The sequence below is a fragment of the Schistocerca piceifrons genome, chromosome 7, assembly GCF_021461385.2.
Source record: "Schistocerca piceifrons isolate TAMUIC-IGC-003096 chromosome 7, iqSchPice1.1, whole genome shotgun sequence".
Taxonomy (NCBI): Eukaryota; Metazoa; Arthropoda; class Insecta; order Orthoptera; family Acrididae; genus Schistocerca; species Schistocerca piceifrons.
The window spans coordinates 186,893,519-186,919,353 of record NC_060144.1 but is presented as its reverse complement, the minus strand read 5'-3'; the positions used below and the strand labels follow the sequence as shown (position 1 = coordinate 186,919,353).

Genomic DNA, 25,835 nt, shown 5'->3' with positions numbered 1-25,835 from the left:
ACAGACGTCGGTTGTGTTACTTCTGCATGGTTGGGTCGGAGGCAGTGTCTCCAGGACGTCGTCCATCCGAAGGAAGATAGTCAGTTGGAGATGAACCAGCAGTGCAGTCGCGACGGAGCAGCAGTCACGGACGGACCAGCAGAGTTCGATGGCTGAGGCGTTGTTGGTCGTTGTGGGCGCCAATATTCTGTGTGTCGTTGTACTGAAATCTTGTGGTTGTTTTGCTGGTTGTGTCGTGCGGAACTGATTTGGTTGATTGGTCGGTCGGCTGTCTGTCGGTTGGGCTGCCTTTTGATTAAGAGATTGTTGGTCGGGCTGCCTGTCTCGCCTAAATGGGCGTTAGTATTACAATTCCAGGCGGACCCTTGGAACTTCGGAGTGCTGTTCCATGTCTGTTACATAGTAACTTCCTTGTTGAGCTTTAGTTATTTGGTTGATGTGTGGCCTTCAGCTGAGTTTTATATATCCTGAATTAATGTTCTTGTGTTATCCTTAAGGCATGAGATTGTTGTTCTTATTGGGGCCTTCAGCCGAATTTTACATCAAATCTTTTAAGGCCTTAAGCCGTTAAATTATTGTGTTGATGTGTGGGCTTCATCCAAGTTTTAATATCTCTTAAATTAATGTTCTTGTCTTGTCCTTAAGGCATACGGTTGTGATGTTTTTGTAAGGGGCCTTCAGCCAAATTTGCTTCAATTATTTTAAGATTAGGCCTTCTACCATTGGAGTGAAACACTTCTTATTGCTTAATATGCGGCCTCCAGCCGAGTTCCATTAAAATTAAAGTGCTAAGGCCTTCAGCCTGTTTAGATTGAAGATTTAGAAAGTATTCTTGGACGAAACCTCCAGAAGAAACTTGTATTTCAATTTTGCTTAGGCCTTGTGTCTTGGATTTTGAATGCGGCCTTCAGCCGATCTAAAGTTAATCAAGGAGGTCGATTAAAGTTTTGAGTGTTTTGCATTCTTGTGTAATACTTTGTGGAGACAAATAAAGTTTGTATGTTGATTGCAACTGACAGCAACCTCATTTTGGCCCCTTTCCACAACATAATCCGCTCTGTCCTGCTGGCGCAGGCATTTCACTCCTGAACCTTTCTTTTATTTCCATCGTTTCTTTTTCGATGTACAGGTTGAACAGTTGGGGCGAAAGATTACATCCCAGTCTTATACCCAGTTTAAGCACTTCGTTCTTGGTCTTCCACCCTTGTTATTAGTCCCTCTTGGTTCTTGTACGTACATATTGTATGTTACCCATCTCTCTCTGTAGCTTACCCCTATTTTTCACAGAATTTCGAACATCTTGCACTATTTTACTTTGTCGAAGGCTTTTTCCAGGTCGACAAATGCTATGAAAGTGTCTTGATTTTTATCCAGTGTTACTTAAACTTACATGTCAAAAGAAATGCTAGAGCTTATGGGCCATCCCAGCAATTGAGCTAAGGCCTAAATGCGTAAGGTTCCGAATTTTACAGAATTTGACTTGGTTCAAATGGCTCTGAGCACTATGGGATTTAATCAGTCCCCTAGAACTTAGAACTACTTAAACCTAACTAACCTAAGGACACCACACAACATTACAGAATTTGTTGGAACTATAAAGGATATCTGGTTGAGCAGATGCGTCCAAAAAAAAAAAAAGACAGATACGTTGTAAGGAGGCTGTTTATGTTTTCTCTATGTAAGTAGGCTGTTTATGTTTTCTTATTGGCAACGTTATGTAGCGCTCAATATGAAAATCACTGGCTGTGCTGTGTGCAGTCTGTGGCTGCTTTGCATTGTTGTAATACTCGCCATTGTAGTGTTAGGCAGCTGGCTGTGAACAGCGCGTAGCGTTGCGCAGTTGGAGGTGAGCCGCCAGCAGTGGTGGATGTGGGGAGAGAGATGGCGGAGTTTTGAAATTTGTCATGAACTGCTATATTTATATATGATGATATCAAGGTAAATACATTGTTTGTTCTCTATTAATATCTTTCATTTGCTAACTATCCCTATCAGTAGTTAGTGCCTTCCATAGTTTGAATCTTTTATTTAGCTGGCAGTAGTGGCGCTCGCTGTATTGCAGTAGCTTGAGCAGCGAAGATTTTTGTGAGGTAAGTCATTTGTGAAAGGTATAGTTTAATGTTAGTCAGGGCCATTCTTTTGTAGGGAATTTTGAAAGTCAGATTGCGTTGCGCTAACAAAATATTGTGTGTCAGTTTAAGCACAGTTATGTAAAATTGTTCAAAGGGGACGTTTCATATGTCGACCCTTAGCCGAGGATACCTCACTGGAATCTTCTGATTTTTCTTGTAGTTTGTGTAATTGGTGTAGCTATTGTTTATTGGTAGCGCGTAATCATAGAGAGAATTTCCTTTGTAGTTGTAGTTTTTCATTGTTGTACAGTAAAACAGTTGCGGCATGCATGTAGATTTGCACCAAGTATTTCGCAGCTGCGCTGGCAATTAAGTAGACATTATTTCCATTGCTATGTTATTTTATTTTGCTCTTCAAATTGTGCTTTTCTGTGTTATCGTGTGAAGTATTGTGACAATTATGGCGTGTGAAAAACGTAATACTAGGCTCCAAAGTAAACTGAGAAATGACAGTGAAGACGAAGGCAGTGTGTTAGCGCCGCAGAGTAATGAATTAACTAATGTTCAAAGCAGTAATTTGGTAATTGCGCATAGGGAAATGGAGCGGGCGGCAAACAATGGTGTAGACAGTGAAACAGGTAGTGAACAGGGAAGCGTTATCGATCGATTGGTCGGCAACAGCTCGCCTCAGGAATCGGGAATGACAGAACACAATATTGCAAATACTGCAGACTCAGGTTTTGGGTTCTCACCGTTTTCTCAAATGAGTCAAGACACATTTTCCGCTTGTCAAAATGTGAATGTTGCCGGTGCAACTTCACTGCCGAAAAGCACTGAGGAACATGTTTCAGACACCAGTGCATTGTTATTACAATTAATGCAACAAATGGGACAAAAGCTTGAAAAGTTAGACACAGTGGAACAAAATCTCAAGAAGTTAGACACAATGGAACAACACCAGAGACAAACACAGCAACAGTTAGACACAATGGAACAAAATCAGAGACAAACACAGCAACAGCTTCAAAAGTTAGACTCATTGGAACAAACTCTTGAACAAACGCGTGAAGATTTAACTACTGAGTTACATAACATTGAATCGAAATGTCAAAAAGTCTGTAATGACGTAAAAACGCAAATTTGTGAGCATTTTCAACCTATTTTTTCGCAGCATGAAAAGGCATTACAGAATCACGAAGCAGCCATAAAAGAACTGCAAATTATTGTTCATGAAAATCATGAGACCTTGCAAGCTAAATTTGACTCAGTTGCATCTACCGATTCGGTTACGCAACTTGCAAAAACTCAGGAAAACTTTAAGGACACAGTAGATACTCTGAAACTTGGTTCAGAAAAACACACTGAGGAAATAAGTACACTATCGGAGAAAGTAGCCGAACTTTTGGATCAGTTCACTAATTTATCTACGAAGGTAGATGATAATCTGATTGACGCAAGACCGGTAGTCTTTAATGACACAGAAGAGTGCGAACAAATTAGGAAATTCAAACAAAATCAGAATCAAATTAATACGCAACACCAAAGAGAAATCCGGGAAGTACAAGATCAGCTGACTCAGGTAATACAAGAATTACGTATTTCAGAGGCCACTCGCGCTCCAATACAGGAAGAGGGACTTAGAAATACGGAACAACCACAAAATAATAACACAGGACACTTCGGAAGTTATGAAAGAAATTGGCAAGGTGCACCGAATTTTGAAATGGAACCGCCGAAACGACGTAACAATGACCGATATGCGACTCGCCGACATGATGACTTTGACTATAAGCTGTTCATTACTACACGTAAATTCAAAACATTTAAGAATTCTGGCAACGACATTCATCCACAAGCATGGCTCCATCAATTCTCTCATTGTTTTCCTCCCAACTGGTCATTGGAGCACAGATTAGAATTTATGTGTGGCTACTTAGAGAATGAACCAGCGGTAATTCACGATTGCCACAGTGAAGGAGAGTTTTACCATGCCTTCCTCTCAGCATATTGGTCCCAAGCCACACAAGACCGTGTAAAACATAGCATCATAATGATGAAACGTTTCGAACAATCTGAATTTTCCAGTCTTATGAAATATTTTGAAGACATGTTGCATAAGAATTAGTATCTTTCAAACCCATACAGCCCCTCAGAACTCATCCGCATTTGCTTAATCAAATTACCTGAACATTTACGACATATTATTTTGGCAGGACGTTGCAAAGACGACATTGAAGCTTTTCAGGGACTGTTACAAGAACTGGAAAGTGACACTGACAATCGCGGAACGCAGGAGCACAACAATTACAGATCACATCCGTCACAATTCCGTGACGACAGAAATGATAACTGGACGCGACAAGGCTATTATCACAACACAAATCGTGACCAAAACAGACACCACCCGTATGACAACCGTTGGCAGAGTAGTAATAACTACAGGGAAAGATCACCTCTCCGTGGTAATGACTATCACAGAGACAATCAGAGAAACAGACAATATGGGAATCAAAATAATTATTATCAAGGGAGACAGAATAACTTCAGACGCAACAGTTCAGCGCGCAGTTACGATTCAGGGAGAAATTCTCCACCACGTGACCGACAAGAAAGAAACTGTGTAAACTACCGACATAACGACAGACCTGAATTTTATCAGAACTGGCGGGATTCAAACAGAGCAGGGCACTTTCGACAAGGTGAATTTGTAGAAGCTAGATCTCCTAATTCCAATAACGGCGTGCGCCAACAAAGAGACAGACAATGACTCGCACAGCAGGCAGCCGCGTGCGCCCGCTCGCTCCGAGAAAAAAATAACATAAGACGCTAACCTTGAGAAAAATTTTAGCATTCTTTACCGATGTATACAACATGATAATTGCTTTGAAGTTGAAACTCTGTGCACTAGGAAGAGTAAAAGATTGTACCACATTTCACATGTAAAACCATTCATTGAAAGATAATCTGCTTTTTAACTTTGTCATTGCCATAAAACTTTTCACTTTACATTACTAGTATGCTTGTCAGACTTAGAATCTGTTAACATGCAACAATGTTTGAAGTTAAATATCCAATCAAGAACCAAGAGAACTTATTTAAACAGAAATGACGAATGCATTGTTATAGTAAACAGACGTCACAGTGTTATTGTGTGTGTACATTCTTGCTTGTTTGTTGCACGATTACGTAACGACTATAAGGCTCACATACTTAGAACATTTACCAGTACTGCTAATGAGATTTTAATGCAACATTTTGGTTTATTTGAAAATACATTCTGAATTTAAAGTGCTTTCTGAGAGATACCAGATGACACAGAGGTTAGTTTATGTGACAGCTGCACGATTTATATCACGACGCTACTAATGAGTGACAATTTACAATGTTGCTTTTGCAGTGTTTCTGTTTTATATGTGCACAGTTTTCTGTTTTATTCTGGAAAGTAAAACATGTTTTAGTAGTAACTTTTGTGGTATAGCTACAATGAGACTGCCTTTTCTGTAGCACAACAATACGTTACAGCACAGTACTTTCTTCATCACGGCAATAAGCGTAATAACTAAGACATTTATACGCAAAGCATTTCACTTTTGTGTATCATGAGGTAAGTACATTGGCTTCTGCAGAACTTAGCTTTCGGAGGAAAATAACTACGACACTTCCACAGAGATTATCTTACAACAAGATGTACATTTAGCGCTACAGGACACGCATTTCAGTGATCAATTTTATACTTAAAACATTTATTTTTAAAGATTTTTGAATTACAAAGAAAGTTTTCCGTGATATATTTCATTCCATTGGTGTAATCTGTAACACCTGAGGGTATAATGACATTAATCCTCAGGGGGGTACACGCTTACTTTGTGTACCATGTGTGTGGCAACCACAAGGAACCCTAGCTAATATGGTATTTGCTTATACAACTTTACACATCGGTACCTTATTTCTCTAACACACAAATTACACAGCTATCTGATCATTTAACTGAGAGAGACAAACATTTATTTTACTACATCAGTGACACATCTTTACGCAATTACACAGTTGGATAACTTCACACTTATGAAACTGTATTTTGTCTGTACTTTGTAAACTGTTCATATTTTTTCGGAATCATTGTGATATTATGAGAGCTTTGAATGATGTATTTGGTATGAGATCATGATTTTCAAAGTACGTTTGAGGCAGCTGACACTTTTGACATGAGCAGAGAATTTTTTTAGGCTTAGAAATTATTGGAGGAAGTTACGACGATTTTGAGATTTGACTGAAGTGTTATGATGTTATTATTACGACGACGATGTGTATTATGTTGTTGAGGAATGTTTATTATGCTACGTATTTCTCATGATGAAATATTGAAGAAGTGTCGACGAATATGTATATGTATAATGAGGTAAGGAATAATGAGTAGTGTTTAGGGACTCTGATTTATGAAAAGGATGTTGGAAACCAAGAAACGTACTTTAAGAGTTATGAAATGTGTGACTGTATCACAATGCTGACCAATATTTTTTTTTGGACACTTATATTTATAGGATTTTGTTTCTACAGATTTGCAACGCTAATTCTTGACCTGTGAAATATTTTTATATGAGACTGCCACGGTAGCAGAAACTGCTATCGTAAATATTTCCGTACGAAAGTTAAGTGACCACCTGCACGTAATGCGTCGCGGGCACCCAGCTGTGTCAGACGCCTGGAGAAAAAGCCATTATTGCGAGCCCTTTTCAGCGGCACAGGTAGAACAAAAAAAAAAGGGGAGGCCATTATCCTTGGAAATATTCTTACATCTGCAAACCTGATAATGACAAGTGTCTTTCTACGAGAATTGAGAGCTACTGAGAATTGAGAATTGAGAGCTACTGACTTACGAAATGCCACATAGCTATTGAATGATGTTTTTATGCTTTGGTTTGCGTAATTGCTTATTTCATTTGATACCTGTTTTCCAGCTGTGTTGCAGCATTGCTTTTATAAAATAAAATTAAATGCATTTGCTAATGTGAACACTTTCTGTCAACAGATCTATTAAATAATAATTTTATGATCCACATTCTTTAAAAAAGGAGCACTTGGAAAGGAAAGAACAATAAGAAGGAACTAGTAACAGTAACACATAATTTTCTTTTCAAGTACATGGTAATATTTCTTTTTACAATCAGTTGTTGTGGTGCACCACTTTAATTACTTAGACATTAAGATGTGATTATACATTTCCCTTATCTGCATTGTTATCTTTAGTGTACTATTTTTTCTGCTTGAGCTATGTCATGTTTAGATATAAGTTATTTCTGCTGCTATTTGCCAGGCATAGTGCTACTAAATTTCACTTTGTATTACTCTGTTAAGCTAGTTTTACTATTGATTTATTTTCATTGTTGCTGCACATTGGCTCATATTAGTTGTAATGTTGAATTGCTTGGTAATTTAGATTTACTGTAGCTTTCTTTGCGATTTTCCATTTTTTTTATTGCTGTTTATATTAATTGTTTTATGCGCTGCTGCATTGCCTCGTTCCTTAGTTTAGTATCTGAGCTCAGTAGATTTAAGTTAGCTTAAGAGGGGGTAGACTATATAAGAACCTAACTATGGAGAATAGGGAAAGAATGCTTTGAAAGTTATATGAAAACGATTTGGGCCTAAATGAGTATTGCACAATGAGCCATATTTCTTTTGAAAGAAATATGGTTAGAATACAGAAAACAGGTTTAGGTAGGATTTTCTTGGAAATAAATGTTGAGGTGAGAAATGTGTGAACATATAAATACAGAAAGCATGCTTAGATAGAATTTTTTTGGTGGAAACAAAGGATGAAATAAGAGGAAAGATATATGAAGTTTTGGGTTGGACTGCAGTACCAAATGTGACACTGAAAACGAACCCTGTCCTTTCCTATTGGTGTTATCCCACTATGTGTTTGTGTACCCTTGTGTATTTGTTTTCTTCCTGTCTCTGTGTAGTTTCATAGAATTTTTTCTTCTTTTAATATTAAGCTACATTCGCTATGATGAGGAATACTGTTATCCTCGAATATAATTGGCATTAATAATATGTTATTTACTTTGTAAAGATGTTAGACATTATTAATTCTGTTCTGTTCAATGCTCATGTGTGAAGTTGATGTTTCAAAAGTTATTGTGATCCTTTATGTATGTACTCATGTCATAATTCCACTGATGTATATGTTTATTTCTATTCTTTTGTAAAGCCTGTACTACAAATGTTATCTGTATTATTACGTTCTTTAATGATGTATTTTGTACCTTTGTAATTGTATTTTCATGTTGTAAATTTATAATTGTACAGACACCAGTTCTTCCAATTAAGTTACATTTCACTGCACACGTTTCTGTTGGTCATAGTATATGGACAATATGTGAGAAGTAGGGACTGTTAGTGTTTGCACGTGTGTTAATAATTCAGCAAGGGACTGGATAACAGCATTGCTGGTTCTAAGGACAATTCCAAAAACTTTGTGAGTGCACAAGTGGTGGTTTATGGACTTGCTATATTCTCCGCAAGACTCTTTGATGGTGAATGTGCACCTGCACAGTCACAACAGATGGCTGTTGGTTATCTCTGCAAGGACTACAGTGGGTCTACATCTTTGATGATCCATCAATACCATTATTTCTACAAGGACTGCAGTGGGTCTGCACCTCTGGTGGCCCACCAATACCGTAATCTCTACCAGGACTACAGTGGGTCTGCTTTGTGATGACCTACCTACCAATATTCTTCCAAACTTCGAATGACTCTGCTGTGGGTTTGCTCTGTTGTGGCCCATTACCTGTATGCATGTCAAGAGTCAGCACTGTCTTTCCGTTGGAAGGACAACACTACTTCTTCAAGACTGCATGGAAATCCACTACTTCTGTGTGCAATTTTTTTTACTAATGAGACAATGTGAAAAAAAATTGTAATTACTATTGTGATGAATGATCAGGACTGTCTTTATGGACTGTGAGAAAATTTTAGCTTTTGACCAACATTGTATCAATATGTGTGTGCATTTGATTTCTTTGTTATTGTAATTATGAAAAATTTTATCAAATCATTATTGGCCACTGCCCAAAAAAAATTTGTAAAATTTTTTGTGGGGAGCATGGGGGCTATGTAAGTAGGCTGTTTATGTTTTCTCTATGTAAGTAGGCTGTTTATGTTTTCTTATTGGCAACATTATGTAGCGCTCAATATGAAAATCACTGGCTGTGCTGTGTGCAGTCTGTGGCTGCTTTGCATTGTTGTAATACTCGCCATTGTAGTGTTAGGCAGCTGGCTGTGAACAGCGTGTAGCGTTGCGCAGTTGGAGGTGAGCCGCCAGCAGTGGTGGATGTGGGGAGAGAGATGGCGGAGTTTTGAAATTTGTCATGAACTGCTATATTTATATATGATGATATCAAGGTAAATACATTGTTTGTTCTCTATTAATATCTTTCATTTGCTAACTATCCCTATCAGTAGTTAGTGCCTTCCATAGTTTGAATCTTTTATTTAGCTGGCAGTAGTGGCGCTCGCTGTATTGCAGTAGCTTGAGCAGCGAAGATTTTTGTGAGGTAAGTCATTTGTGAAAGGTATAGTTTAATGTTAGTCAGGGCCATTCTTTTGTAGGGAATTTTGAAAGTCAGATTGCGTTGCGCTAACAAAATATTGTGTGTCAATTTAAGCACAGTTATGTAAAATTGTTCAAGGGGACGTTTCAACGTTATCGGGGCATTTCGTTTCATCTACATCTGCATCTACATGGATACTCTGCAAATCACATTTAAGTGCCTGGCAGAGGGTTCACCGAACCACCTTCACAATTCTCTATTATTCCAATCCCGTATAGCGCGCGGAAAGATGAACACCTATATCTTTCCGTACGGGCTCTGATTTCCCTTATTTTATTTTGGTAATCGTTCCTCCATATGTAGGTCGGTGTCAAGAAAATATTTTCGCGTTCGGGGAACAAAGTTGGTGATTGGAATTTCGTGAGAAGATTCCGTCGCAACGAAAAACGCCTCTCTTTTAATGATCCTGTATCATTTCTGTGACACTCTCTCCCATGTTTCGCGATAATACAAAACGTGCTGCCTTTCTTTGAACTTTATCGATGTACTCCGTCAGTCCTATCTGGTAAGGATCCCATACCGCGCAGTAGTATTCTAAAAGAGGACGGACAAGCGTAGTGTAGGCAGTCTCCGTAGTAGGTCTGTTACATTTTCTGAGTGTCCTGCCAATAAAATGCAGTTTTTGGTTAGCCTTCCCCATATTCTCTATGTCTTCCTTCCAACTTCAGTTGTTCGTAATTTTAATACCTAGGTATTTAGTTGAATTTACGACTTTTAGAATAGACTGATTTATCGTGTAGCCGAAGTTTAACGAGTTCCTTTTAGCACTCATGTGAATGACCTCACACTTTTCGTTATTTAGGGTCAGCTGCCGCTTTTCACACTATGCAGATATTTCTTCTAAATCTTTTTCAGTTTGTTTTGATCTTCTGATGACTTTATTAGTCGATAAACGACAGCGTTATCTGCAATAGTAAAATAGACGTTACTACGAACTGTGACCTCTCTGACAGGAAATCACAAATCCAGTCACATAACTGAGACGATATTCCATAAGCACGCAATTTCACTACTAGCCGCTTGTGTGGAACAGTGTCAAAAGCGTTCCGGAAATCCAGAAATACGGAATCTATCTGAAATCCCTTGTCAATAGCACTCAACACTTCATGTGAATGAAGAGCTAGTTGTGTTTCACAGGAACGATGTTTTCTAAACCCATGTTGACTGTGTGTCAATGGACCGTTTTCTTCGAGGTAATTCATAATGTTCGAACATAATATATGTTCTAGAATCCTGCTGCATATCGACTTTAACGATATGGGCCTGTGTAATTCAGTGGATTATTCCTAATACCTTTCTTGAATATTGGTGTGACCTGTCCAACTTTCCAGTCTTTGGGTGCGGTTCTTTCGGCGAGCGAACGGTTGTATATGATTGTTAAATATGGGGCTACTGCATCAACATACTCCGAAAGGCACCGAATTAGTATACAGTCTGGACCAGAAGACTTGCTTTTATTAAGTGATTTGTTTCACTACTCCGAGGATATTTACTTCTACGTTACTCATGTTGGCAGCTGTTCTCGATTCGAATTCTGGAATATTTACTTCGTCTTCCTTTGTGAAGGCATTTCGGAAGGCTGTGTTTAGTAACACTCCTTTGGCAGCACTGTCTTCGATAGTATCTCCATTGCTACCGCGCAGAGAAGGCACTGATTGTTTCTTGCCGCTAACATACCTCATATATCACCAATTTCTCTTTGGATCTTCTGCCAGGTTCCGAGACAAAGTTTCGTTGTGGAAACTGTTATGAGCATGTCGCATTGAAGTCCGCGCTAAATTTCGAGCTTCTGTAAAAAATCGCCAATCTTGGGGGTTTTGCGTATGTTTAAATTTGGCATGTTTGTTTCGTCGTTTCTGCAACAGTGTTCTAACGCGTTTTATGTACCAAGGAGGATCAGCTCCGTCGTTTGTTAATTTATTTGGTATAAATCCTCAATTGCTGCCGATACTATTTCTTTGAATTCAAGCCACATCTGGTCTACACTTATATTATTACACTACTGGCCATTCAAATTGCTACACCAAGAAGAAATGCAGATGATAAACGGGTATTCATTGGACAAATATATTATACTAGAACTGACATGTGATCACATTTTCACGCAATTTGGGTTCATAGATCCTGAGGAATCAGTACCCAGAACAACCACCTCTGGCCGTAATAACAGCCTTGATACGCCTGGGCATTGAGTCAAACAGAGCTTGGAGGGTGTGTACAGGTACAGCTGCCCATGCAGCTTCAACACGATACCGCAGTTAATCAAGAGCAGTGACTGGCGTATTGTGACGAGCCAGTTGCTCAGCCACCATTGATCAGACGTTTTCAATTGGTGAGAGATCTGGAGAATGTGCTGGCCAGGGCAGCAGTCGAACATTTTCTGTATCCAGAAAGGCCCGAACAGGACCTGCAACATGCGGTCGTGCATTATTCTACTGAAATGTAGGGTTTCGCAGGGATCGAATGAAGGGTAGAGCCACGGGTCGTAACACATCTGAAAAGTAACGTCCACTGTTCAAGGTGCCGTCAATGGGAACAAGAGGTGACCGAGACGTGTAACCAATGACACCCCATACCATCATGCCGGGTGATAAGCCAGTATGGCGATGACGAATACACGCTTCCAATGTGCCTTCACCGCGATGTCGCCAAACACAGATGCGACCATCATGATGCTGTAAACAGAACCTGGATTCATCCGAAAAAATGACTTTTTGCCATTCGTGCAACCAGGTTCGTCGTTGAGTAAACCATCACAGGCGCTCCTGTCTGTGAGGCAGTGTCAAGTGTAACCGCAGTGAACGCCGGTCAACTGCTGTTTGTGTATGAGAAATCGGTTGGAAACTTTCCTCATGTCAGCAAGTTGTAGGTGTCGCCACCGGCGTCAACCTTGTATGAATGCTCTGAATAGCTAATCATTTGCATATCACAGCATCTTCTTCCTGTCGGTTAAATTTCGCGTCTGTAGCACGTCATCTTCGTGGTGCAGCAATTTTAATGGCCAATAGTGTGATTTGGAAAGAGTGGAGATTGTCTCTCAGGAAGGTGTCAAGTGAATTTTTATCTGTTTATTTGAATAGGTATAATTCTCGCTTATTTTTCGAAGATTTGGGGATTACAATATTCAATCTCGCTACGACAACCCTGTGTTCACTTACCCCTGAGTCGGTTTTGATGCTCGCTATTTACTCAGGATTATTTGTTGTGTCCGCAGAGTCCGGTCAGATAAAAAATGGTTCAAATGGCTTTGAGCACTATGGGATTTAACGTCTGAGGTCATCAATCCCCTAGAACTCAGAACTACTTAAACCTAACTGACCTAAGGACATCACACAGATCCATGCCCGAGGAAGGATTCGAACCTGCTACCGTTGCGGTCTCGCGGTTCCAGACCGAAGCGCCTAGAACCGCTCAGCCACAGCGGCGGGCCCATGTTGTACCAGATGGTTGGCGCCGCTGGCGTACCTTGACGTAGGCGACGGGCGGGATGTCGGACTTGAGGCCGGTGAACATGGTGACGAGCGTCAGCATGGAGGTGACGAGCAGCGTGACGCGGCCCGGGATGGCGTCCAGGCCGATCCAGAAGCTGAACCACGACAGCATCACCACCAGCGAGCTGGGCGCGAACGTCTGGATCAGGTGGTGCCCGATCTGCCGCTCGAACCGGAAGTACAGCACCAGCCGCGAGAAGTTCGCTGCAACCGACCACCAGCACGCGGCTGTCACTGATGAAGCTCTGTACAGGGAAAGCACGGCCGACTTGCCAGTGGCCGCCATTTTGGGCCCACTGCGCCGCTGGTGATACATTGATTTCTGCAGCATATTTAGCCATGCATATTAAAGAAATGCACTGCACCGTCTAATTCACTGCTAAAACTGATCAGTGGCTTCAAACGGAACATGTCGGATATTTATCAACAAAATATCTCAACAAATTTAAGCTAAAAGAGTTGAAAAGCATTTGTTGTGGCGAGCATGAAACACGGTTTTTTTCCTGCTATCCTTTACTACGAGGGTAATCCCAAAAGTAAGGTCTCCTATTTTTTTTACAAGTACAGAACTCTGTGTAGCAATTGGTCACACTGTTATGAAGAGTGCTTCACGCGCTATGTGTAAACATGCGCACGCCGCGCTGAGTCGCTCAGTCTTGGTTTGGCAGCCGTTGAGAATGGAGCTCCCGTTGGATGATACCGCCAAGTGCGAGTTGCGGGCAAGTATTCGGTTTTTGAACGCAAAGGGCACTTCGCCGATTGAAATCCATCGCCAATTGACGGAAGTGTATGGTGAGTCGTGCATGGATATCATAAATGTTCGTAAGTGGTGTAGAGAGTTTGCAGCCGGTCGGACCGAAATTCACGACGAACAACGGAGCGGGAGACCGTCAATTTCTGAGGAGACAGGGTAGAAGGTTGAGCAGAGCATGCGTGAAGATCAGCAGATCGTCTTGGATGATCTCTGCACGTTGGTTCCTGGGTTTCCCGAAGCACCGCTCACAGAATTTCAACGGAAACATTGAACTAGCGGAAGGTGTGCGCAAGATGGGTGCCAAGCATGCTGACAGAGGACCACATGCGGCAACGAGTTGACCCTTCCTGCGCATTTCTTCACCGCCTTGCAGCCGAACAGGGACAGCTTTCTGGACTCAATTGTCACGGGTGACGAAACCTGGGCATACCACTTTACACCCGAGACCAAGCAATAATCACACCAGTGGCGGCATCCATCTACGCCAAAGCCGCGGAAATTCAAGCAAACACAGCCTGCCGGTAAAGTCATGACAACTGTTTTTTGGGATCGGAAAGGGGTATTGTTGGTCGACTTTATGCCCATTGGGACCACAATTAACGCTGACAGGTACTGTGAGACTCTGAAAAAACTCAAACGGGCAATTCAGAACCGGAGAAGGGGAATGTTGAGCAAGGGCGTACACATTCTCCATGACAACGCTAGTCCACACATCGCTCGGCAAACCGTTGCTCTCCTGCAACAGTTTCAGTGGCACATAAACACCCACCCACCCCATAGTCCTGACCTAGTGCCCAGCGACTATCACCTGTTCCCTAGGTTAAAAGAACATTTGGCCGGAAAGCGATTCAGCTCCGACGACGAGGTGAAAGAAGAGGTTCATAACTTTCTGAACAGCATGGCGGCGATCTGGTATGACATGGGCATGCAAAAACTGCCACAGAGTCTACAAAAATGCATTTACAGAAATGGTGATTATGTCGAAAAATAGCTAAATGTTCAAGTTGTAAACTGATGTAAACCATTGTCGAAATAAACAGGTGTATGTACTTATAAAAAAATAGGAGTCCTTACTTTTGGGATTATCCTCGTAATATCAAAAACAGATTTCGCAGTTCTTGTTACGGTATCGAGTTTGAACACCTGTTTTCGTAATTAGCGTTAAATTGGTCCTATCCAATAGTCAGCAGGACGAACGGGAACCAATATTAGTTCGCAAGAGCATGGAAACATCCATCGCTAATGTAAAGCTCTGTATGGATTTACTTCTTGTTCCTGCTACTCGGTACTACGAAAATTCATCCAATCTCTTTTGTTATACGAAATAAAGCGTTGGATTCAAATATATATGCGCAGTATCTTAGTAAATAGAACCGATAAACATGCCTATATGATTACGCATGCTTTATATTTTTGTTAGATCTATCTCATAAAATTTTGTCCGCGAATTGTGTTCTAATAAAATTAGGCCTCCGATCAAAAGTAGGCTGTAGGAAACAGTAAGAACTGTATTCGTATTAAGACAATGTAGATTAGCGGCCAGGTTGCAACAGTAATAATAGTCTCCTCATAACGTTAATTGTTACTGAAAGAAAGGTCGTAGGTTCGATTCTTACCCTTTTTTTGTACGTTATATCGTGTGGAACAAAGTACAATTTATTATTGTGAGCATCGTAAATATAAGTTTAAACCATCCTGTACAGTCTATCACGTCAAATTTTTTACCAGTCATGATAACTTTATACGGTACCACCTTTTTAAATTTTTGCAGATGCTCAAAAACCGAACTACTGAAGCACGCAGGTAAGTCTAAATAATTCACCCCCGATTAGGAATTTTTAATACGTCACAAACTCGGTTTACTTTCCGACGCAAACGAAAACATGACAACTGTGTCTATCAGATATTAAATTAAAAAGCAGAAACGCAAGAAACTAAACTATCAAAGCACACATATGAAATTATACAATTCACTCCTGGCTAGGAACTCGTAAAAGACACAAAATCTGTTACTTCCCTGCTGCTGCTTCTGTCTCGGATAGCTGGTGCTACCTGAGTCGCAGTAATCTGTGCCAGGTAGATTGACCACCAGAGTGCGTTAATGTTGTTCATGTTTTGTGTTGTTATGAGGCCTGGTAGGGAGTATAAAGTACGTGAACAACGTCAGATGTCGTGTGTTCACTGTACAGGACAGGGAGATGCCGTGTACATGTGTGAAACAGCTTTATCAGCACCTGACAAGAGACTGAAATGGGCCACATTGTGAGTCGGTCGGCAAGTCAAATCGTGTAATATCCAGATTTGTAGGACATCTACATCTACATACATTCTCCGCTATCCACCATACGGTGCGTGGTGGAGGGTACCTCGTACCACAACTGGTATCTTTTCTCCCTGTTCTACTCCCAAACAGAACGAGGGAAAAATGACTGCCTATATGCCTCTGTACGAGCCCTAATCTCTCTTATCTTATCTTTGTGGTCTTTCCGCGAAATATAAGTTGGTGGTAGTAAAATTGTACTGCAGTCAGCCTCAAATGCTAGTTCTCTAAATTTCCTCAGCAGCGATTCACGAAAAGAACGCCTCCTTTCCTCCAGAGACTCCCACTCGAGTTCCTGAAGCATTTCCGTAACACTCGCGTGATGATCAAACCTACCAGTAACAAATCTAGCAGCCCGCCTCTGAATTGCTTCTATGTTCTCCCTCAATCCGACCTGATAGGGATCCCAAACGCTCGAGCAGTACTCAAGAATAGGTCGTATTAGTGTTTTATAAGCGGTATCCTTTACAGACGAACCACATCTTCCCAAAATTCTACCAATGAACCGAAGACGACTATACGCCTTCCCCACAACTGCCATTACATGCTTGTCCCACTTCATATCGCTCTGCAATGTTACGCCCAAATTTTTAATCGACGTGACTGTGTCATGCGCTACACTACTAATGGAGTATTCAAACATTATGGGATTCTTTTTCCTATTCATCTGCATTAATTTACATTTATCCATATTTAGATAAATCTATAGATAGATCTATATTTAGCTGCCATTCTGTACACCAATCACAAATGCTGATTACAATAGTAAGCAACACATTGCTGCTCTTGAGACCATCACGTGCGATCAGAACATAGATAGTTTGACAATACCTGAGCTACAGGGCAAAATTTATTGAATTAGCAGCACATATACAACTGAATTAAGTAAAATACAAGCAAATGTAATCTTAGATGTGGAAATGTTCTCGTCTACAAGACTAAAATCCCATCGTTCCAGTTGGCCGACTCTCTTTTTGCTTTTTGTTTTTTTTTGTTTTTTTAGGAATATTGTTGACCGGAGGCAAGGCTACAGGAGTCAAGAAGCTGCATTCTTTATTCAATATTCATCTATTTAAAACGTCGCTGCAGTGCTCCCCATTCACATATGTTCGAATTTTGAAATATTGCCACTGAACAGATCTATCTTCAAGAGAGTAGTTTGCAAACCATTCTCTTCTTAATGCGGCCTGCTTCGAATAATTACTGCTGTCGATGTTAATAACTGTTACTGTTAATGTTCATAATTATTGGTGTTAATGAAAAAGCGTAATCACCATTTAGAACCGCATCTTAAAGCATGCCGAGTGTTCTCGATTGTAATGCAATATTTATTCATTTATATGTATCATATGTAATTTCAGTTCTGGCGGCAGTGCGTCATGCATTACAGTAGCTTTATTCCTTATCGCATAATTAACTCTCTTTAGAAGAAGCGTGAACAATTCTGGTGACATTCTAAGATAGATAAAATTATTTCAGCAAGGATGCTGAGCAACCGAGCTGACGTCTTTTCTTCATCCAGTCACGAATCGAAACACGTTTCTTACTTTTTTCTTATACAATGATTCCACACAACAAGCTGTGACTCCAAAACAGCTCGTGCCAAAACTTTCATTTCAGACACGACTCAGGAACCCACAAAACGACGAAACTGAAGTGTGTACTGCTTTCACCGTGTCTACAGACAAACATGAAACGATTTGCGTGCAAAAAAAAAAAAAAAAAAAAAATAGTTCAAATGGCTCTGAGCACAATGGGACTTAACTTCTAAGGTCATCAGTCCCCTAGAACTTAGAACTACTTAAACCAAAGTAACCTAAGAACATCACACACATCCATGCCTGAGGCAGAATTCGAACCTGCAACCGTAGCGTAGCGGGTAGCTGTCGCGCGGTTGCAGACTGTAGTGCCTACAACCGCTCGGCCACCCCGGCCGGCATTTGCGTGCAACTCATTCCACGCAACGAGTGGCGCAACCAAGTGTCGTCGTGTAAACTAGGCTTAAAGGTCAAGGCTGGTAGCGACTAAGGAAACTGTGACGGCACAGCTATACGTCCTTGTGTATTATCACTCCTGTGGCAGTATCATGGTACCATTTTTTAACAGTGCAATGCTCGTGCGCACATGGCATGTGTATCTATGAACTGTCTGTGTGAAACAGAGATATTCCTGTGGCCAGCAAGATCACCAGATCTATTCTATCGCTATCGCTTGCGCTTTTGTCCCGCATTGTGCACAGAGTTAAATCGGACTTGGCATATTAATGTATTAATGTGAAGGGGTGGCTGGATGCCCTTCCTACTACTGCCACCCCGTACCCCCCCCCCCCCCCCCCTAGAACGGGATCAGAGTACCCTATCCGTCTGCATCCAGTGTAAATCATGGAAAAGTGCGGATGTGTTTCAAGAGTCTGTGAGTCGTGTAACTGAGGCGGGACATGGGGACCAGCCCGGTATTCACCTAGAGGGATGTGGAAAACCGCCTAAAAACCACATCCAGGCTGGCCGGCACACCGGCCCACGTCGTTAATCCGGCGGGCGGATTCGACCCGGGGCCGGCGCGCCTACCCGAGTCCAGGAAGCAGCGCATTAGCGCTCTCTGCTAACCTGGTGGGTTAAGATCAGCAGATCTGTCCCCGATAAAACATGTGTGGGTCCAGCTCGGACGTCAGTTCCGTCCCATTCCCAGTATCCACGTTGTTAAGTAACAGTTACAACAATTTTGGGCCGGCTTGCCTCAAGAAAGGGTGCAACGACTTCATGGCACCCTTCCAAACCGAATCAGTGTCATGCATCCAGGCCAGAGGTATGCAACGTCATACTAACAAACGGGCCCAAACTGCCCTCTTCTTTGTGAATTCCACTCATTTGGTAGTCATTGAAACAACTTCGAATGCTCTCTCAAAACGCGAAGTTCCATTCCGTCTTCTCCTCCTCTTCTGGATGATTCACTTTTTTGTCAGACGGTCTAGCTGGTAAGCCACTACAAACAACACTGAAACGCCATTTCTGAATGAGAACAACGGTGCGTAATCTTCCCTTCCCTTATACACAGAATGTAGATGACATTGCGCCTGCTTTTTGCGGCTGCCCTGAATTGATAATCATTTACGTTTCAAAGTACTAAATTTGCTGCAAGTCAATTTGATGTTTGTTCCAGTTCGCCTTGATTGTGTTGCAATTTTCGTGGCCGACGGAATATTTCGCAGGTTTAGTAGCACCTGCCTTGTGCCTGCATATTCTTCCTTGTATCAAAATCAATTTTGGTGTGTTAAGTGTGCTCTTACATACTGAAATTTATACATTGTGTTAAAAGTTCATTCTCCTGTAAACAGAGGAGTATGGTCTTGCTCAGACCATCTACATCTACGTGATTACTCTGCTATTCACAATAAAGTGCGTGGCAGAGGGGTCAATGAACCACCTTCAAGCTGTCTCTCCACCGTTCCACTCTCGAACGGCATGCGGGAAAAACGAGCACTTAAATTTTTTTATGGGAGCCCTGATTTCTTGTATTTTATCTTGATGATCATTTCTCCCTATGTAGGTGGGTGCCAACAGAATGTTTTCGCGATCGGAGGAGAAAACTGATGATTGAAATTTCTTGAGAAGATCCCGTCGCAACGAAAAACGCCTTTGTTTTAATGATTGCGACTCCAATTCACGTATCATGTCTGTGACATCTCCCCTATTTCGCGATAATACAAAACGAGCTGCCCTTCTCTGTACTTTTTCGATGTCATCCGTCATTCCCACCTGATGCGGATCCCACACCGCACAGCAATACTCCAGAATAGGGCGGACAAGCGTGGTGTAAGCAGTCTCTTTGGTAGACCTGTTGCACCTTCTAAGTGTTCTGCCGATGTACCGCAGTCTTTGGTTTGCTCTACCCACGATATTATCTATGCGATCGTTCCAGTTTAGGTTATTTGTAATTGTAATCCCTAAGTATTTGGTTGAATTTACAGCCTTCAGATTTGTGTGACTTATTGCGTAATCGAAATTTAGCTGGTTCCTTTTAGTACTCATGTGAATAACTTCACACTTTTCCTTATTCAGGATCAATCGCCACTTATCGCACCTTGCAGATATCTTATCTAAATCATTCTGCAAGTCGTTTTGATCATCTGATGACTTTACAAGACGGTAAATGACAGCATCATTTGCAAACAATCTAAGACGTCTACTCAGATTGTCTCCTATTTCGTTAATATAGACGATCCTATCACCGGTATTCGGTCTTCCTTTCAATAATCTGGAAGTCGTTTCTTTACCTGTTGCATGCAAACTTCTGACGTATTTCGCATCCTCGTCCTGGCTCAGCAATACAATGTCCTTTGCATAGTTTACTTGCCAGTAAAGTCATTTAAAGTTTCCAGAAGGTTTCATCATCTGAAGACGTCACAAAATCCGAAGACAACGTTGTTATTGCACAATAAATAAAGTGTGGCACAACGGGGTAATCGGGTTAGTGCGAAACGGTAGGTAAAGTAAGAAAAAAGGATATTTCAATGACGCAAGTACTTTCCTAACAGCCTGTGTACACAGAATTGTATGAAGAATATATTCAGTGACGTGTACGAGACATTTATGTAAATCTAGCCGAGTACCTGGCGTCGTTTTGGGCACGTATTTGAATGCAATCTTCTACTAGTCCATGTCCTCCTTCTCTCTCTCTCTCTCTCTCTCTCTCTCTCTCTCTCTCTCTATATATATATATATATATATATATATATATATATATATATATATATTTCCTCCTCCCCCTCTCTCCATCCATTTTCTCCTCTCCCCTCTCTCCTTCAACCTCCTTCTGTTTTTGTCCATCTCCTCATCCTTCCCATTGCAGTCACCTCCATTTCCCTCCCTCTGTCCATCTGCTCCTCCCCCTACGTGTGTTCAACTCCTCCTTACCCCTCTCCATGTCTCCTTCTCCACCACCATTCTCTGTCCATCATCCTTACTCCAATATTAGGATGGTGGATCGAACCTCCACAGTATTTCTTTCCAGACAGCAAGTAATATATGTACCAAGTTTGGTTGAAATCGATCCATGGACTTAGGAGGAGCTTTTCAACCGCGACTTCGCCCCTGTACGTATAAGTTTCGCATATATTTAATGTATGTCACACATGTTTGTAGACATATTTTACTTGTATTTCTAGCGAATTGCGCCCTGCAGTATCGTTTTCACACACTTCAAAGATTATGACGCCGTATTTCCTGAACCATGTGTCGTACAGCGATATAATTTTGCAGGTACATTCAGTGGTACACGTGGAAGCTGTCTGCAAAAGATGTTGCTAATAGAATTAGCAGTAAAAATAAATTAAAAAGTAAAAATGAAAAAATAAACTAAATTAAAACGTCATGCATGATGCGGCCGTCTTTCACGCATGTAAGTGTTTATGACGTGTCATATCTCTTTAACTATACGTCATAAAGTGTTATAATTTTGTAAGTACATTTAGTGGCATACGAGGTGCGACAATAAAGTAATGAGACGGATGTCAAAAAATGTTGCTTACCGTTTTAGTCAAGTTTAGTATTGTCTCCCTCAAAGTACTTCCCTTCTGATGGCGCACACTTTTTCCAGCGCTTCTGCCATTGATGGTAAAATTTCTGGAACTCATCTTCTGTAATATCTTCCAAGATCCTCGTCACAGTTTTTTGGACATCTTGTGTTGTTTGAATACGGTGTCCCTTGAGCGCCGTTTTGACTCTTGGAAATAGAAAAAAGTCGCACGGAGCGATATCTGGTGAATAAGGTGGCTGTAGTAGTACTAAAATTTGTTTTGATGTTAAAAATTGCTGTACTGACAGAGCAGTATGGGTTGTCGCATTATCGTGATGCATATCTTCAGTTATTATTAGACTAACTGTTTCTCGATTGATGTTCAGTTCTTCTGCAATCATTTTCACAGATAATCTTCGATCAGATCATACGAGTTCACACACCCTGGTCCACTGCGGTCTTCATTTTCAGCATTCGTTCTGCGTTCACTAAACATTTTAGGCCAACGAAAACTTGAGCTCTTGACATAACCTCCTCTCCAAAAGCCTTCTGACGCTTACCGGAAGTTGTCGTCGCGTTTTCACCCAATTTAACACAAAAAGAAATGGCATACCGTTGAGCAATATTATGCGGTTCTATTTCCGTGACAAGAGACACAAACACGTGTTAACTTATTACAGCACAACTCACGACTAAGCAGTTGCATCGATGTGCCGCTTGGACTAGAAGCAGCTTATAGACCAAGGTCAAAGATATTGTGCCTATGCAAGTCTGGAAGGTTGCCACATCTTGCAAAGAAAATCAGTCTCATTACTGTATTGTCACACCTTGTATGTGGATACTACCTGCAAAATGTGTCTCGATTCGAGTTAGTGATGAACAAGCAATAAATTAAAACGTCATGCCTGATGTGGCAGTCTACTGCACGAACCACGAAAATATAGCTAGCAATAAACTGTTTTCCTTTCATCGTTTTGTAGGAGTTGCCATATACAAAAAAATTGGTAAAGTTTTGAAAATATGTATGAAGTTCGTTGCTAGTCATTAAGTGCTCTCATTCTCAAATACTGGATGAATAAAGTCTGAGTATTTGCGCCTTGTGGGCTACATTACTTTTTCACCCCCCACCCCCACCTATGATAGGTAGGTGGTTCGTATCCCACAGCGTTTCTTTCCAGACAGTACGCGACATGTGAACCAAGTTTGGCTGAAAACTATCCAGTAGCTTTGGAAGAAATGTCGAACATATGTAGATACACTGCTGATCATTAAAATTGATGCACCACGAAGATGACGTGCTACAGACGCGAAATTTAACCGACAGGAAGAAGAAGCTTTTCAGAGCATTAACACAAGGTTGGCGCCGGTGGCGACACCTACAACGTGCTGACATGAGAAAAGTTTCCAACCGATTCCTGACACACAAAGGGCAGTTGACCGGCGTTGCCTGGTGAAACGTTGTTGTGATGCCTCGGTAAGGAGGAGAAATGCGTACCATCACGTTTCTGACTTTGATAAAGGTCGGATTGTAGCCTATGGCGATTGCGGTTTATCGTCTCGCGACATTGCTGCTCGCGTTGGTCGAGATCCAATGACTGTTAGCAGAATATGGAATCGGTGGGTTCAGGAGGGTAATACGGAACGCCGTGCTAGAGCCCAACGGCCTCGTATCACTAGCAGTCGAGATGACAGGCATCTTATCCGCATGGCTGTAACGGATCGTGCAGCCGCGTGTTGATCCCTGAGTCAACAGATGGGGACGTTTGCAAGAAAACAACCATCTGCACGAACAGTTCGACGACGTTTGCAGCAGCATGGACTATCAGCTCTGAGACCTTGGCTGCGGTTACCCTTGACGCGGCATCACAGACAGGAGCGCCTGCAATGGTGTACTCAACGACGAACCTTGGTGCACGAATGACAAAACGTCATATTTTCGGATAAATCCAGGTTCTGTTTACAGCATCATGATGGTCGCATCCTTGTTTGGGGACACCGCGGGGAATTCACATTGGAAGCGTGCATTCGTCATCGCCATACTGGCTTATCACCAGGCTTGATGGTATGGGGTGCCATTGGCTACACTTCTCGGTCAACTCTTGTTCGCATTGACGGCACTTGGAACAGTGGACGTTACATTTCAGATGTGTCACGACCCGTGGCTCTACCTTTCATTCGATCCCTGTGAAAACACTTCAGCAGGATAATGCACGACCGCTTGCTGCAGGTTATGTACGGGCCTTTCTGGATACAGAAAATGTTCGACTGCTGCCCTGGCCAGCACATTCTCCAGATCTCTCACCAACTGAATATGTCTGGTCAATGGTGGCCGAGCAACTGGCTCGTCACAATATGCCAGTCACTACTCTTGATGAACTGTGGTATCGCGCATGGGCAGCTGTACCTGTACACACCATCCAAGCTCTGTTTGACTCAATGCCAGAGGTGGTTGTTCTGGGTACAGATTTCTCAGGATCTATGCACCCAAATTGCGTGAAAATGTAATCACATGTCAGTTGTAGTATAATATATTTGTCCAATGAATACCCGTTTATCATCTGCATTTCTTCTTGGTGTAGCAATTTTAATGGCCAGTAATGTATATTTTTATACTATGTGTGATGTGGATATATGGATTAAATGAACATTGGCAATTTAAAATGATAATTTATTGCCCGTAAAAATAGAGCACTAGGAGTTGTAATTAGTTTGTTCAGACACTCCTTTTGGGATCTGGGTGCCCCGCAGACAAAGCAATTCATTCAGTCGCCCGCAATGCAAACTGGCGCAACGACCTGAACGAGCCTAATAGCTGCCCGCTTTGTTTGCAGACGCAAATCATGGCCGAAACCCGAGACGGGCGCCCACTCTGCCGTCCGCTGAGCTGTCGCCGCGTGCGCATGCGCCAGTCAGCTCCCACACCAGGGCTGCCACCATCACAGCCACTGCGCCTACTACTGTAGAGCAGATGTGGCTCAAATTCAAAGAAATAGTGTCGGCAGCAACTGAGACATTTATACCAAATAAATTAACAAACGACTGAGCTGATCCTCCTTGGTACACAAAACGGGTCAGCACACTGTCGCAGAAACAAAGAAAACAACATGACAAATTTTCAACAGACGCAAAATCTCGGAAATTGGCGATCTTTTACAGAAGCTTGAAAATTAGAGCGGACGTCATTGCGAGATGCTCATAATAGATTCCACAACGACACTTTGTCTCGAAATCTGGCAGAAAATCCTGAGATGCCGGTGGTATGTGAAGTATATTCCAGAATTCGAATCAAGAACAGCTGCCAACATGAGCAATATAGAAATAGATATTCTTGGAGTAGTGAATCAAATGGTTCAAACGGCTCTGAGCACTATGGGAATTAACAGCTGAGGTCATCAGTCTCCTAGAATTTAGAACTACTTAAACCTAACTAACCTAAGGGCATCACACACATCCATGCCCGAGGCAGGATTCGAACCTGCGACCGTAGTGGTCGCGCGGTTCCAGAATGAAGCGCCTACAACCGCTCGGACACAGCGGCCGGCTGAACACTGTTGCAGAAACAAAGAAAAAAAAAACATACCAAATTTTCAACAGACGCAAAATCTCTGAGATTGGCGATCTTTTACAGAAGCTTGAAATTTAGAATGGACTTCAATGTGAGATGCTTATATTAGTTACCACAACGAAACTTTGTCTTGAAATCTGGCAGGAAATTCAGAGATTCTTATCGTATGCGAAGTATGCTAGTGGCAAGACTGTGTGATAGCAATGGAGATACTGTCGAAGACGATGGTACCAGAGCATAGTTGCTAAACACAGTCTTCCGAAATTCCTTCACCAAAGAAGAAAAAGTTCAAATGGTTCAAATGGCTCTGAGCACTATGTGACTTAACTTCTGAGGTCATCAGTCCCCAGAACCTAGGTCTACTTAAACCTAACTAACCTAATGACATCACACACATCCATGCTCGAGGCACGATTCGAACCTGCGACCGTAGCAGTCGCGTGGTTCCGGACTGAAGCGCCTAGAACCGCTCGGCCACCACGGCCGCCCGAAGACGAAGT

General features: G+C 41.7%; 1 protein-coding gene across 4 annotated transcripts in view; it reads right to left on the bottom strand.

Moving 5' to 3' along the window:
* The window catches only part of LOC124805084 (glycine receptor subunit alpha-3), a 603,880-nt gene that overhangs the window by 77,313 nt on the left and 500,732 nt on the right, over positions 1-25,835 (bottom strand). For all 4 annotated transcript variants that reach the window (XM_047265520.1, XM_047265522.1, XM_047265521.1 and 1 more), the window contains one exon: positions 13,157-13,386. In XM_047265520.1, coding sequence (XP_047121476.1) covers positions 13,157-13,386 — 230 coding nt within the window. The remainder of the gene's footprint in view (positions 1-13,156; positions 13,387-25,835) is intronic.